Source organism: Saimiri boliviensis, chromosome 14, assembly GCF_048565385.1.
Source record: "Saimiri boliviensis isolate mSaiBol1 chromosome 14, mSaiBol1.pri, whole genome shotgun sequence".
NCBI lineage: Eukaryota > Metazoa > Chordata > Mammalia > Primates > Cebidae > Saimiri > Saimiri boliviensis.
The window spans coordinates 29789649-29803947 of NC_133462.1; the positions used below are offsets into that span (position 1 = coordinate 29789649).

At 52.3% G+C, this 14299-nt stretch overlaps 2 protein-coding genes across 3 annotated transcripts in view; one reads left to right on the forward strand and one right to left on the reverse strand.

Moving 5' to 3' along the window:
- The first annotated feature begins 571 nt into the window (after positions 1 to 571).
- On the forward strand, positions 572 to 7005 carry INSL3 (insulin like 3). Of its 2 annotated transcripts, XM_039466556.2 has the most exons (4): positions 572 to 1521; positions 1950 to 2027; positions 2845 to 2861; positions 6449 to 6989. In XM_039466556.2, the coding sequence occupies exons 1-4, from the start codon at positions 1242 to 1244 to the stop codon at positions 6638 to 6640; spliced, it is 567 nt and encodes a 188-aa protein (XP_039322490.2). In that variant the 5' UTR covers positions 572 to 1241; the 3' UTR covers positions 6641 to 6989. The 2 variants fall into 2 exon arrangements, with proteins under 2 accessions (XP_039322490.2, XP_003942322.2); XM_003942273.4 differs by lacking the exons at positions 1950 to 2027; positions 2845 to 2861 and having other exon boundaries at positions 6449 to 7005.
- Positions 7006 to 10490: 3485 nt separating this feature from the next.
- B3GNT3 (UDP-GlcNAc:betaGal beta-1,3-N-acetylglucosaminyltransferase 3) overlaps positions 10491 to 14299 on the reverse strand; it is a 10253-nt gene continuing 6444 nt past the window's right edge. Inside the window, exon 3 of the mRNA XM_010330143.3 lies at positions 10491 to 12152. Within this exon, the coding sequence (XP_010328445.1) occupies positions 11601 to 12152 (552 nt within the window). The 3' untranslated portion in view covers positions 10491 to 11600. The remainder of the gene's footprint in view (positions 12153 to 14299) is intronic.

Sequence of the window (14299 nt, forward strand, 5' to 3'; positions counted from 1 at the left end):
GGCTCATGCCTATAATCCCGGCACTGTGGGAGGCTAAGGCAGGCGGATCGCTTGAGGTCAGGAGTTGGAGACCAGCCTGGCCAACATGGCAAAACCCAGCCTCTACTGAAAAAAAAATAATAATAATACAAAAATATTAGCTGGGCAGGGTGGCATGCACCTGTAATCCCTGCTACTCAGGAGGCTGAGTCTGGAGACTCGCTTGAACCCGGGAGTCTGAAGTTGCAGTGAGCTCAGATGGAGTCACTGCACTCTAGCCTGGGCGACAGAGAGAAACTCTGGCTCAAAAATAAAATAAAATAGGCCGGGCGCGGTGGCTCAAGCCTGTAATCCTAGCACTTTGGGAGGCCGAGGCGGGTGGATCATGAAGTCAAGAGATCTAGACCATCCTGGTCAACATGGTGAAACCCCGTCTCTACTAAAAATACAAAACATTAGCTGGTGTTTTGTATTTTTAGTTACAAAATACAAATTACAAATTACAAATTACAAATACAAATTACAGGCACGCATGGTGGCGCGTGCCTGTAATCCCAGCTACTCAGGAGGCTGAGGTAGGAGAATTCCCTGAACCCAGGAGGCGGAGGTTGCGGTGAGCCGAGATCGCGCCATTGCACTCCAGCCTGGGTAACAAGAGCGAAACTCCGTCTCAAATAAATAAATAAATAAATAATAAAATAAAATAAAATAAACAAAAGAATATATTAAAAAGTTAAAAAGAGCCGGGCAAGGTCATGCCTGTAGTCCCAGTTACTTGGGAGGCTGAGGCTGGAGGATCGCTTGAGCCCGGGAGTTCTGGGCTGTAGTGCTATGCTGATCGGGTGTCCGCACTAAGTTTGTAAACAATATGGTCACCTCCCGGGAGCGGGGAACCACCTGGTTGCCTAAGGAGGGGTGAACCAGCCCAGGTCGGAAGTGCAGCAGGTCAAAACTCCCATGCTGATCAGTAGTGGCATCGCGCCTGTGAATAGCCACTGCACTCCAGCCTGGGCAACATTGAGACTCCCTCTCTTTAAAACACAAAATAAATTAAAAAAAAAAAAAAAAAAAAAAAAAAGATTCAGGTATAACCTTAAGACTGACCGTGAAAAAAACAATAAAAGAAAATAAGAAAAAAATAAAAAAGAAAGACTCCTTGCCCAGTGCTCCCTCTGCGGGAGGTACATCCAAGGCCCTGGCCCTGAGAGAAAGGCCCCGGGACGAACCCCACCCTTGACCTTCTTCCTGGGCGGTCCTGAAGAATGTTCTGTTCCTTCTCCAAGGCCCCCAGCGGGGGCGGCCCAGGCGCCTATAAAGCGGGTCCCCGCTTGGCCCAGGGGCCACCCACCACCATGGACCCCCGACTGCCTGCCTGGGCGCTGGTGCTGCTGGGCCCCGCCCTGGTGTTCGCGTTGGGCCCCGCGCCCACCCCAGAGATGCGTGAGAAACTGTGCGGCCACCACTTCGTGCGCGCGCTGGTGCGCGTGTGCGGGGGTCCCCGCTGGTCCGCGGAGGCCAGGAGGCCTGTGGCTGCTGGCGACGGTGAGTGGGGACAGGCGGGGGCAGCGCTCTGGGAAGCCGAGGTGCGCCCGGCGCTCACCTGCCGGCTGCGTGCGCAGATCGTGGGTCCCCACTGGAGTGTGTGCGCGAGCATGTGAAAGTCCCCAGGGGCATGAGTCCCCTGTGGGACCAGAAACAGAGTGAGGCAGGAGAGGCAGGCTCTTGCAAGTAGGTGGTGAGATCCTGTCTCAAAATTTCGGTATTTTGATCTTCATGAATTTCTGCCTTAATTTTGCTTCTTGCTTTTGTTTTTTGAGGCAGAGTCTCACTCCGATGCCCAGGATGGAGTGCAGTGGTGCGATCACGGCTCACTGCAGGCTCAAACGATCCTCCTGCCTCGTTCTCTGGAGTAGCTGGGATACAGGTGCTGCCACCACGCCCCAAACTTTTTTTTTTTTCCTTTTTTGCAGAGAAGAAGTCTCACTGTGATGCCTGGTCTGGTCTCAAACTCCTGGGCTCAAGTGATCCTCCCACCTTGACCTTCCAAAGTGTTGGAAATAGAGACGAGTCACTGTATCCAGCCTTAAAAGTATTTAAGCCGGGCGCGGTGGCTCACGGGTGGAATCCCAGCACTTTGGAAGGCCGAGGTGGGTGGATCATGAGGTCAGGAGATCGAGACCATCCTGGCCATGGTGAAACCCGGTCTCTACTAAAAATACAAAAAATTCGCCGAGCTTGGTGGTGGGCGCGTGTAGTCTCAGCTACTCGGGAGGCTGAGGCAGGGAATGGCTTGAACCTGGGAGTAGGGGTTGCAGTGAGCCAAGATTGCGCCACTGCACTCCAGCCTGGCAACAGAGCAGACTCTGACTCAAGGTAAATAAATAAATAAAAGTACTGATTTTGAAAAGTATTTTATTGTTTTATATTTATTTATTTTGAGACAGAGCCTTGCTCCATCACCAGAGCCAGAGTGCGGTGGCACGATCTCGGCTCACTGCAACCTTTGCCTCCCGAGTTCAAGTGATTCTCCTTCCTCAGCCTCCGGAGTAGCTGGGACTACAGGCACGCGCCACCACACCCAGCTAATTTTTGTATTTTGTTTGTTTGTTTGAGATGGAGTCTTGCTCTGTCACTCAGGCTGAAGTGCAATGGCATGAGATCAGCTTAGTGCAACTTCCACCTCCTGAGTTTAACCAGTTCTCCTGCCTCAACCTCCCAAGTAGCTGGGACTACAGGCACCCGCCAACATGCCCAGCTGATTTTTTTGTGTGTATCTACTTTTAATAGAGACAAGGTTTCACCATGTTGGCCAGGCAGGTCTTGAACTCCTGACCTCAGGTGATCTGCCCACCTTGGCCTTCCAAGGTGCTGGAATTACAGGTGTGAGCCACTGTATCTGAACTGTGTATTTTTAGTAGAGATAGGGTTTCACTATGATGGCTAGGTTGATCTTGAACTCCTAAACCTAAGTGATCTGCCCACTTCAGCCTCCTAAAATGTTGGGATTGCATGTGTGAGCCACCATGCCTGGCCTTTCTTTTTTTTTTTTTTTTTTTTTTTTTTTGAGACGGAGTTTCACTCTTGTTACCCAGGCTGGAGTGCAATGGCGTGATCTTGGTTCACCGCAACCTCCGCCTCCTGGGTTCAGGCAATTCTCCTGCCTCAGCCTCCTGAGTAGCCGGGATTACAGGGACGTGCCACCACGCCCAGCTAATTTTTTTGTATTTTTAGTAGAGACAGGGTTTCACCATGTTGACCAGGATGGTCTCGATCTCTTGACCTCGTGATCCACCCACCTCAGCCTCCCAAAGTGCTGGGATTACAGGCTTGAGCCACCGCGCCCGGCCGCGTGCCTGGCCTTTCTACAAGTATTTAAAATTTGGTATGAAAAGTATTGCATTAAAATACTTATCTTGCTGGACGTGGTGGCTCTTGCTTGTAATCCCTGCTATTCAGGAGGCTGAGGAGGGAGGACCACTTGAAGCCAGGAGTTTGAGACCAGCCTGGGCAATATAAGACTCAGCCTGAGACAGAGACCCCCTGTCTCAAAGAAAGAAAACATAATATTATTAATATCTATATTTTTTGAGACAGGGTCTCACTCTGTCACACAGGCTGGCGTGCAGTGGCATGATCTCAGCTCATTGCAGCCTCTATTTCCCAGGCTCAAGCGATCCTCCCACCTCAGCCTCCCGAGGAGCTGGGACTATAGGAACATGTCACCACATCTGGCTAACTTTTGTATTATTAGTAGTGATGGGGGTTTCACCATATTGCTTAGGCTGGTCTCGAACTCCTGAGCTCAGGCAATCCGCCCGCCTGACCCTCCCAAAGGCCCGGGATTACAGGTCTGGCCACCAAGTACTTTTTTTTTTTTTTTCCTTTCTTTATGAAGTTGAGAGCTTTCACATTTTCACTTAAAGGAAGCACTTGGTTTCTTCTCTGTAATGTCTGAGTTGCCTACTCTTGAGCTTTGAGGGCATGAAGAAGTAAAAGAAGGGTTACTTGAACAGGGGCACTGAGATAACATTGCAGTTCATCTGGTCACCAAGACGGCTACTAAGTAATTAACAGGAATGGGCAGGGTCCGCAAACTGTGGATATGCTAGACAAAGGACGGACTCATGTCCCCTGCATGACAGCGTGAGATTTCACAGCGCTACTCAGAATAGCACACCACTGAAAACATATGAAACCAGGCGCAGTGGCTCACACCTGTAATCCCAGCACTTTGGGAGGCCAAGGCGGGCAGATCACCTGAGGTCAGGAGTTCGAGACCAGCCTGGCCAACACAGTGAAACGCTGTCTTTATTAAAAATACAAAATTAGGCTGGGCGCGGTGGCTCAAGCCTGTAATCCCAGCACTTTGGGAGGCCGAGGCGGGTGGATCACGAGGTCAAGGGATCAAGACCATCCTGGTCAACATGGTGAAACCCCATCTCTACTAAAAATACAAAAAATCAGCTGGGCGTGGTGGCATGTGCCTGTAATCCCAGCTACTCAGGAGGCTGAGGCAGGAGAATTGCCTGAACCCAGGAGGCGGAGGTTGCGGTGAGCCGAGATCGAGCCATTGCACTCCAGCCTGGGTAACAAGAGTGAAACTCCGTCTAAAAAAAAAAAAAATTAGCCAGGTGTGGTAGTGCGTGCCTGTAATCCCAGCTACTCGGGAGGCTGAGGCACGAGAATCTCTTGAACCCGGGAGGTGGAGGCTGCAGTGAGCCGAGATCGAAATTGCTCCACAGCACTGCAAACTCCACCTCCTTTTTTGAGATTCTGTCTCAAAAAAATAAATAGGCCAGCTACAGTGGCTCACGCCTGTAATCCCAGCATTTTGGGAGGCCAAGGGGGGCGGATCACCTGATGAGACCAGCCTGACCAACAAGGAGAAATCCCGTCTCTACTAAAAATACAAAATCAGCTGGTGTGGTGGCACATGCCTGTAATCCCAGCTACTCGGGAGGCTGAGGCAGGAGAATTGCTTGAACCCAGGAGGCGGAGGTTGCAGTGAGCCGAGATCGCGCCATTGCACTCCAGCCTGGGCAACAAGAGTGAAACTCCATCTCAAAAAAGAAAAAATACAACAGGTGTTGCATACCTGTAATCCCAGCTACTTGGGAGGCTGAGGCAGGAGAACCGCTTGAACCTGGGAGGTGGAGGTTGCAGCGAGCAGGGATTATGCCACTGCACTCCAGCCTGGGTGACAAGAGCGAAACTCCGTCTGAAAAAAAACAAAATCCCGATGGCTTTGTTCCTTATTCTCCCCACCCTAGTCCTGGCCCTGGTGAAGGTATGTAAGACAACTTTGTGCAGATGTGTTAATTTGTGTCCACATGCCTCGATGAGCCACTCTAATGGAGGGGTGGGGTAGGGATCCAGAGGTGGGGGCTACCGGTGTGTCCACGTGGTGGTGTGTGTATGTCTGTGGGTCCACCATGCATGTGTGGGTGACCAAGAAGTGGACTCACAGACACACGCACACCCCTGCATGTCTCAGTGCCATGAGTCTGTGGGTGGGTCTCTGACCTGCTCTGGATGCCTCACGGACTCTCAGACCTATTGAGGAAACTGACATCATCTATGGCTCCAAGAGCCCTGATATTCCTTGGGCAGGGCTTGGGGTGCACAGGTGGCATATGGGGGTGCACGCAGCTGGGGACGTGAGTGTGGACATGAGTTGAGTGGATGAGATGATTAACCAGGTGTCTGGCATACAGCAGGTGTTTAATAAGTACTCACTTTTTTTTTTTTGAGAAGGAGTTTCATTCTTGACGCCCAGCCTGGAGTGCAGTGGTGTGATCTCAGCTGCCTGCAACCTCCACCTCCTGGGTTTGAGCGATTCTCTTGCCTCAGCCTCCTGAGTAGCTGGGATCGCAGGTTCTCACTAGCACGCCCAGCTAATTTTTATTTTTTTCAAGATGGATTCTCGCTCTGCCTCCCCAGGCTGGAGTGCAGTGGTGCAATCCTGGCTCACTGCAACCTCCACCTCCCAGGTTCAAGCGATTCTCCTGGCTTAGCCTCCTGAGTAGCTGGGACTACAGGCGCTTGCCACCACACCTGGCTAATTTTTCGTATTTTTAGTAGAGACAGGGTTTCACCGTGTTAGCCAGGATGGCCTCGATCTCTTGACTTCATGATCCACCTGCCTCAGCCTCCCAAAGTGCTGGGATTACAGGTGTGAGCCACCTCACCGGGCCTAATTTTTGTATTTTTTAGTAGAGATGGGGTTTCACCATGTTGGTCAGGCTGGTCTTGAATTCCTGACCTTCAGTGATCTGCGCACTCAGCCTCCCAAAGTGCTGGGATTACAGGCGTCAGCTACCATGCCCGGCTATTGCTCACTTTTTATTTGCATGCATGATGAGTGTTCTGTGGATCAGTCAGTGGAATGTGAGTGTGTGGATTCGTGCACATGCAGCCGGGGGTGGGGTGTCCTCTGTGGTCCTGGCTCTGAGTTCCGCTCTGTCCCCAGGTGAACTGCTGCAGTGGCTGGAGAGACGACATCTCCTCTATGGACTGGTGGCCAACAGTGAGCCTGCGCTGGGAGGACCCGGCCTGCAGCCCCCACCCCAGACCTCTCACCATCTCCGTCCCCGCCGCGCAGCTACCAGCAACCCTGCACGCTACTGCTGCCTCAGTGGCTGTAGCCAACAAGACCTGCTGACCCTCTGTCCCTGATGATTCCTTCTTGGGTGCAGCCTCAGCGTGGCCTGATGCCCCGAGGGGTCTGGTCTGCTGAGCTCCTGAGACCACACAGCACCATAAAGTCCCACATCTGCAGGAACATCGTTGATTACCTCCTGGGACGAGATGCTCACTATCTACCCCAGACCAATGCCACCTGCAGCCTGTGGTGTTAACTGTAGAATAAATCACACCCTAAGCCCTGGCCTGGGGGATCCCCCGCTTTCACAGATGCTGGACACTGAGAGCCAAATGTCCTCACTCTGGAGGAGCCCGATGCCCTGCTCCCTGCCTGTGTAACACCCCTTCCTGCTGTCTCCTAGTAAATAAACAACACAAAACAGCTTTCTGCATTTTCCATAGAAAAAGGGACCAGCCTCCGTTAGTCCCATGTGGGCTTGTCCCCTAGCAGCCACAGACCCACAGGCACTTCCAGGAGCTTGATATCTAGAGACGCATTGCTATGCAAAGTGGGGAAACTGAGGCCCAGGGAGACGGCTGCTTGCCAAGGTCACACAGGGTGGGAAGGATTAAGTGCTGGACTTGAGCCAAGGTCTCTACCAAGGCCCATGGGAGTCCTGAGCCCTGAGGACCTAGAATGGTAGACACTAGACACAAATGTCTGAAAATGATCGTGGCAAAACCCATTGATTGACGTTTGAGACAGGATCTCGCTCTGTTGCCCAGGCTGGTCGTGAACCCTCAGTCTCAAGTGATCCATCTGCCTTGGCCTCCCAAAGTGCTAGGATTACAGGTTTGAGCCACCCACCGGCTCATTTTATTTTGTTGTTTTGGTTTTTTTTTTTTTGAGACAGAGTCTCACTCTGTCACCCAGGCTGGAGTGCAGTGGGATGATCCCAGCTCACTGCAACCTTCCTTTTCCAGGTTAAAGCGATTCTCCAGCCTCCACCTTCCAGGTTCCAGCAATTCTCATGCCTCAGCCTCCCGAGTAGCTGGGATTACAGGCATGTGACACAATACCCGGCTAATTTTTGTATTTTTAGTAGAGATGGGGTTTTACCATGTTGGTCAGGCTGGTCTCAAACTCCTGACCTCAGGTGACCCACCTGCCTCTGACTCCCAAAGTGCTGGGATTACAGGCGTGAGCCACCATGCCCGGCCTCATTTTATTTTTGAAACAAGGTCTCTCTCACCTGGGCTGGAGTGCAGTGGTGTGGTCCTGGCTCACTGCACCCTCAACCTCCCAGGCTCCAGTGGTCCTCCCATTTCAGCTTTCCAAGTAGCTGGGGCCACAGGTGGGCACCACCATGCTTGACTTTTTTTTTTTTTTCCTGTAGAGATAGGGTCTTGCTGTGTGGCCCAGGCTGGTCTTGAACTCCTGGGCTCAAGTGATCCTCCCACCTTGGCCTCCCAAAGCCCTGGAATCATAGGCATGAGCCATTGTGTCCGGCCCTATTGCCTTGTAAATTCTGCTAAGGCTGGTGCAATGGCTTATGCCTTAATCCCAACACTTTGGGAGGTTGAGGCAGGTGGATCCCTTGAGGCCAGGAGTTGGAGACCAGCCTGGCCAACATGGTGAAACGCTGTCTGTACTAAAAATACAAACATTAGCTGGGCATGGTGGCACATGCTTGTAATCCCAGCAACTCAGGAGGCTGAGGCATGAGAATCACTTGAATTTAGGAGGCGGAGATTAGTGAGCTGAAATCACACCACTGTACACAGAGCGAGACTCTGTCTCAAAAATAAAATCAAGGCCAGGCGCGGTGGCTCACGCCTGTAATCCCAGCACTTTGGGAGGCCAAGGCGGGTGGATCGCCTGAGGTCTGGAGTTTGAGACCAGCCTGGTTGGCATGGTGAAACCCCAACTCTACTAAAAGTACAAAAATCAGCCGAGCATGGTGACGGGTGCCTGTAATCCCAGTTACTCAGGAGGCTGAGGCAGGAGAATCGCTTGAACGCGGGAAGTGAAGGTTGCAGTGAGCCGGCCGAGATTGCGCCACCGCACTCCACCCTGAGCAACAGAGCGAGACTCCAGCTCAGTAAAATAAAGTAAAATAATAAAATATTCTGCTCAAAGCTCTGTCTGCTCTCTGGCACCTCCCATTTGATCATTTTCAGGTTCGTTTCCTCTCTACAAGGTGGGTCAGTATTGGCTGGAGGAGTACAGGGCACGGCGTGTAGCACACAGTAGGTGCATAATAAATACTTGAGGAGGGGAGGAAAGGATGAGTTAGTGAGAGCAGCAGATAAGTTCCAATCAGGGCAGGTAAGCCTGGTGAGGACAGGGAGGCTGCAGTGAGCCGAGGTCATGCCCTTGCCGAAAGCAGGAGGCTGAGGTGGGCCCAGTGACCAATCCAGCCAGGAGCCTCTCACCCCTCACCCCACTCCTGAGTCTGCCGACAAGCTGGAAGCAAGAATCCGTCTTTGGCTGGCCAGGCGCTGTGGCCTGTAATCCCAGCACTTTGGGAGGCCACGGCAGATGGATCACTTGAGGTTAGGAGTTTGAGACCAGCCTGGGCAACATGGTGAAACCCTGTCTCTGTCAAAAACACAAAAATTAGGGCCGGGCGCGGTGGCTCACGCCTGTAATCCCAGCACTTTGGGAGGCCGGGGCGGGCAGATTACGAGGTCAAGAGATCGAGACCATCCTGGTCAATATGGTGAAACCCCGTCTCTACTAAAAATACAAAAAATTAGCTGGGCATGGTGGCACACGCCTGTAATCCCAGCTACTCGGGAGGCTGAGGCAGGAGAATTGCCTGAACCCAGGAGGCGGAGGTTGCGGTGAGCCGAGATCACGCCATTGCACTCCAGCCTGGGTAACAAGAGCGAAACTCCATCTCAAAATAAAAAAGAAAACAACACACAATAATTAGCTGGGCGTGGGGGCACATACTGTACCTGTAATCCCAGATATTCGGGAGGCTGAGCAGGAGAATTACTTGAACCCAGGAAGCGGAGGTTGCCATGAGCTGAGATCACACCACTGCACTCCCGCCTGGGTGACAGAGCAAGACTCTGTCTCATAAAAAAAAAAAAAAGAAAAATCTGTCTTTGGGGATATGAGCTGAAAGCAATAGGGAGCTGTGAAGGGTGTCTGAGCAGGGGGTGGGGTGGGATGAGGTCAGAAATTCCTGCAGCCTTTGCCTCACCCACGTCCTGTTTTGTTTCTGTTTTCTTGAGACAAAATCTCACTCTGTTGCTGCCCAGATTAGAGTGCAGTGGCGCAATCATGGCTCACTGCAGCCTCCACCTCCTGGGTTCAAGTGATCCTCCTGCCTCAGTCTCCCAAGTAGCTGAGACTACAGGCATGTGAGTACCACCAAGCCCGACTAATTTTTTATTTTGTGTAGAGACAGGATACGGGACTCTCGGGCTCAAGTGATCCTCCCGCTTTGCCTCCCAATATGCTGGAATTACAGCTGTGAGCCACTGCCCCATGCCTTGTTTTTTTGTTTTGTTTTGTTTTTTTGAGACACAGTCTCACCCTGTCACCAGACTGGAGTGTAATGGCGCGATCTCGGCTCACTGCAACCTCCGCCTCCCGGGTTCAAGCGATTCCTGCCTCAGCCTCCCAAGTAGCTGGGATTATAGGCACGTGCCACCATGCCCTCCTAATTTTTGTATTTTTAGTAGAGATAGGGTTTCACCATATTGGCCAGGTTGGTCTCGATCTCCTGACCTCGTGATCCGCCCGCCTCAGCCTCTCAAAGTGTGGGGATTACAGGCGTGAGCCACCGTGCCCGGCTGCCTGGTTTTTACCAATGTATATTTTCTACTGGAAAACGAAACTTTTAGGGATGAATGTGGACTTGTCTCCGTTAAAACTTACAAATTGCTTTTAAAGAAAAAAAGACCTCCAGGTCTTCACAAAACTTTTTATTCTCCAAGGATGCCCTATCACAATGCCTGTGAAGCATGAGTCCCAGAGACTGAGGCCTGGAGCTGGGGACTGCAGGGGGTCACTGACTCACTCAGTCTCCCCCTAATCTGTAAAACATACCGGGGTGGGGGCCGCTGGAAGACCCGAATCTCTCCCTACTCCAGGAAGTGGGGCCTGTGCCTATTGGCCTCATGTCCATTAAAGATGCTTCCAGCCCCAATGCTGTTCTCTGAATTATTAGGGAACACAGGGATAGGGGCTGACTCCCAATGGGGGCCCCAGAAACTCTGAGCTCCCACAACCTTCAAAGGGCATCTGCCTCCCTCCTCTGCCCACGCCTCCACCATCAGAGCATTTGATACCACAAGCAAGGAGGGGCCGTCCTGTTCCACAACCTCTCTGGTCCCCTCCCACCACCTTCTGAGTAGTCTGAGGCCCAGGAAAGGGCGACGATCGCACTGTAGTTTCAGCTACTCAGGAGGCTGAGGCAGGAGAATTGCTTGAACCCAGGAGGCGGAGGTTGTGATGAGTTGAGATCGCGCTACTGCACTCTAGCTTTGGCAACAGAGCGAGACTTTGCCCCCCGTGCGCCCCTCTGCCCCCGCCCAACACACACAGATCAGAACCTCTCATCTCCTTGGCTGAAAGATATTTCTCATATCAGCTCTATGTGGACACAGGAGTATCTGGTTGGCCTGGAACTGGGTGGCGCTTATCTGCCCTTACACCACTGCAGGCGCGCTGCTTAGCATCCTGTTTGTAAGTAGGTCAGAGCGCGGAAGTAGGATCTTGATCTAAATGGAATGAATGCATCCACAGTTGGAACCCTAGCAGAGGCACTTTTACCGTGAGCTTCCACAAACAGAAGACAGATATTTTCTGGAGTTCCTTTAGCCATCCAGGGAGAATGCTGGAACAATACCAGGTGGGTTTTGAAGGATGTATAGGAGTTCACCAGCCAGAATATTTACTCATCAAACCTTCCCTGGGACTCCCCTCCGCTCAGACCACAAAGATCGTAGCTTCCTGGGAGGAAGGTGTCACCCCTTCCTATGAAAACAGGAGCCCAGAGGCTGGGGACCCTGATGCTGCCTCAGTGGGTCTGTCTCTGTTTGCCACAGGCGAGGTTGGGCTGGTTCAGTGCGTCCCACATGAGCAGCATCTCATAAGGCAGGAAGCGGTGTACCAGCAGCAGGTCACGGTAGACGCAGGGGTCAAAGGAGGACAGGCGTTGCGACGGGACGTGCACGCCAACCGTGCGGATGCCGCTGTGGGAGGTAGGCTTCAGTCCCTCGAGTTCCAGACACATACCCAGGAAGACATCATCAATGGGGAAGAGGTCTAAGGCACGGGCGGCCCGGCGCAGGGCATCGGCCGTGAAGCGGGACAGCAGAAAGCCACCGCCCGCACAGTAGGGTGGGTACCGATCATTCTGAGTCACCATCTTTGGCACGTGGTACTTGCTCCAGGAAACCCGGACGGGGCCCACGTTTTGGATCAGTTGCCCCACGAAGAGGTGGCGGCCAGGGTCATGGGCCTGCAGGTAGGAGACCATATTGTCCGTGTGTGCAAAGACGTCATCGTCCCCGTTGAGCACGAAGCTGGCGTTGGTGCACCTCACCTCCTGCCACTGTAAGAACAGCACCTGCAGACAAGGGGGACAGGCCATGCCTGCTGGAGGGCTGCAGAAATTGGCCTTGGGCCCCTGTTGGCCACCCCAGCCCAGTGAGCCCAGGAAAGGAAGCGTCTACAGTCCAGCCTGGGTTTGAGGTCCAGTTCTGTGGGGGTTACTTTGGAAACCCTCTCTGTGCCTCAGTTTCCAGCACTCCAAACAGGCCTCATCATGTGCCTCCAGGAGTATTGGGAAAATCCATGGAGACCTCGCTTCATGAAGCAGCAAGAAACGCTAGAAAATTGTTACATTTACATTTATTGCTATTCCTTCCAACTCTGCCTGGCCAAGCCCTGTTGTTAAATACTCATTTGTGTGAATTGTTTGTTTGTTTTTGAGACAGGGTCTTGCTCTATTGGCCAGGCTTGAGTGCAGTGGCATGATCATAGTTCACTGCAGCCTCGAATTCCTGGGCTCAAGTGATCCTCCCACCTCAGCCTCCCAAGTAGCTGGGAGTACAGACACATGCCACTACTCCCGGCTAATTAAAACAATATGAAGTTTCGCTCTTGTTACCCAGGCTGGAGTGCAATAGCGCGATCTCAGCTCACCGTAACCTCCACCTCCTGGGTTCAGGCAATTCTCCTGCCTCAGCCTCCTGAGTTGCTGGGATTACAGGCACGCGCCACCATGCCCAGCTAATTTTTGTATTTTTAGTAGAGACGGGGTTTCACCATGTTGACCAGGATGGTCTCGATCTCTTGACCTCGTGATCCACCCGCCTGGGCCTCCAAAACTGCTAGGATTGCAGGCGTGAGCCACCGCGCCCGGCCTGCGTGATTGTTCACCTCTCTCTCTCTCCAATCAAATACTGGGCCCTCCTTGGGCCTGTGTCTCTATCTTTCTGCCCAGGCCATCTCTCCCTCGGCACCCAGCATAGTGCTGGAGCTTCACGGGTGCTAGGTTCGTATTTGTCAAGTTGACATTTATCACACACTTCTGTGGGGTGGGGTTTTTTTAATTTTTTTATTTTATTTTTTTTTATTTTTTATTTCTGAGGTAGAGTCTCACTCTGTCACCCAGGCTGGAGTGCAGTGGCGTGATCTTGGCTCACAGCAACCTCCACCTCCAGGGCTCAAGGGATTCTCCCGCCTCAGCCTCACCAAGGTGAAAACCTACTTGGTAACTAACACAGGCTGGGTATCTGCTTGCTGCCAGGCACTGTGCTTGGCACGCACCCTACTGTGAATCCCAAGTGCACCCTTAGGACGTAGCAGTGGTCCTCAATCTTATTTATAGACGAGGGAACAGAGGATTTCCGGAGAAAACCGTATTGAGTGAGCTCACCCGCAGAGAAATGGCCCCTAGCGACCTCGAATCCAGGCCTGTCTGTACCTCCTAGGAACAGAAACCTGAATTCCCTGATCCTCCTTGAAAATGTCTCCAACCGTCTTGCTTAACTCGAGGACCCAGGAGGGCTTCTTAGAGCCTCCATTTCCTCATCTGAAGATGGGCAGGATTTTCTCACCTCTCATGGGTTCTTATTTTAGAAAATAGAGATGTCAGGCATGGTGGCTCATGCCTGTAGTCCCAGCACTTTGGGAAGCCAAGGCAGTAGATCACCTGAGGTCAGGAGCTCGAGACCATCCTGGCCAACACGGTGAAACTCCATCTCTACTAAAAACATAAAAATCAGCTGGGTGTGGTGGCAGTTGCCTGTAATTTCAGCTACTCGAGAGGCTGAGGCAGGAGAATCGCTCGAACCTGCGAGGCGGAGGTTGCAGTGAGCTGAGATCGTGTCGCTGCGTTCCAGCTGGGCGACAGAGTGACGCTCCATAAAACAAACAAAAAAAACCCGAGGACATGTGCTCGTGTCACTGCCAAGTTGAGTTGGGCATCCGGCACTGGTCCGCATGCCTTATAAACGCCATCTCCTGGAAACCTCACAGCAGTCCCCAGAGGTAGGTGGGACCCATTCACATCTCATTTCCCAGGTAAGAAAACTGAGGCACAGAGAGGTGAATGAACTCTTCCAAGATCGAAGAGCAAGTAGAAGGCAGAGCTTGGATTTGAACCCCATCATCGCACTGGAGCTCTGTGAAGGTAACTAGCTCCTCTGCCCTTCCCCTGAGCCTTCCCCAGGAGAAGACGACTTTGGGTCACCACAAGGCTGCTGGGGA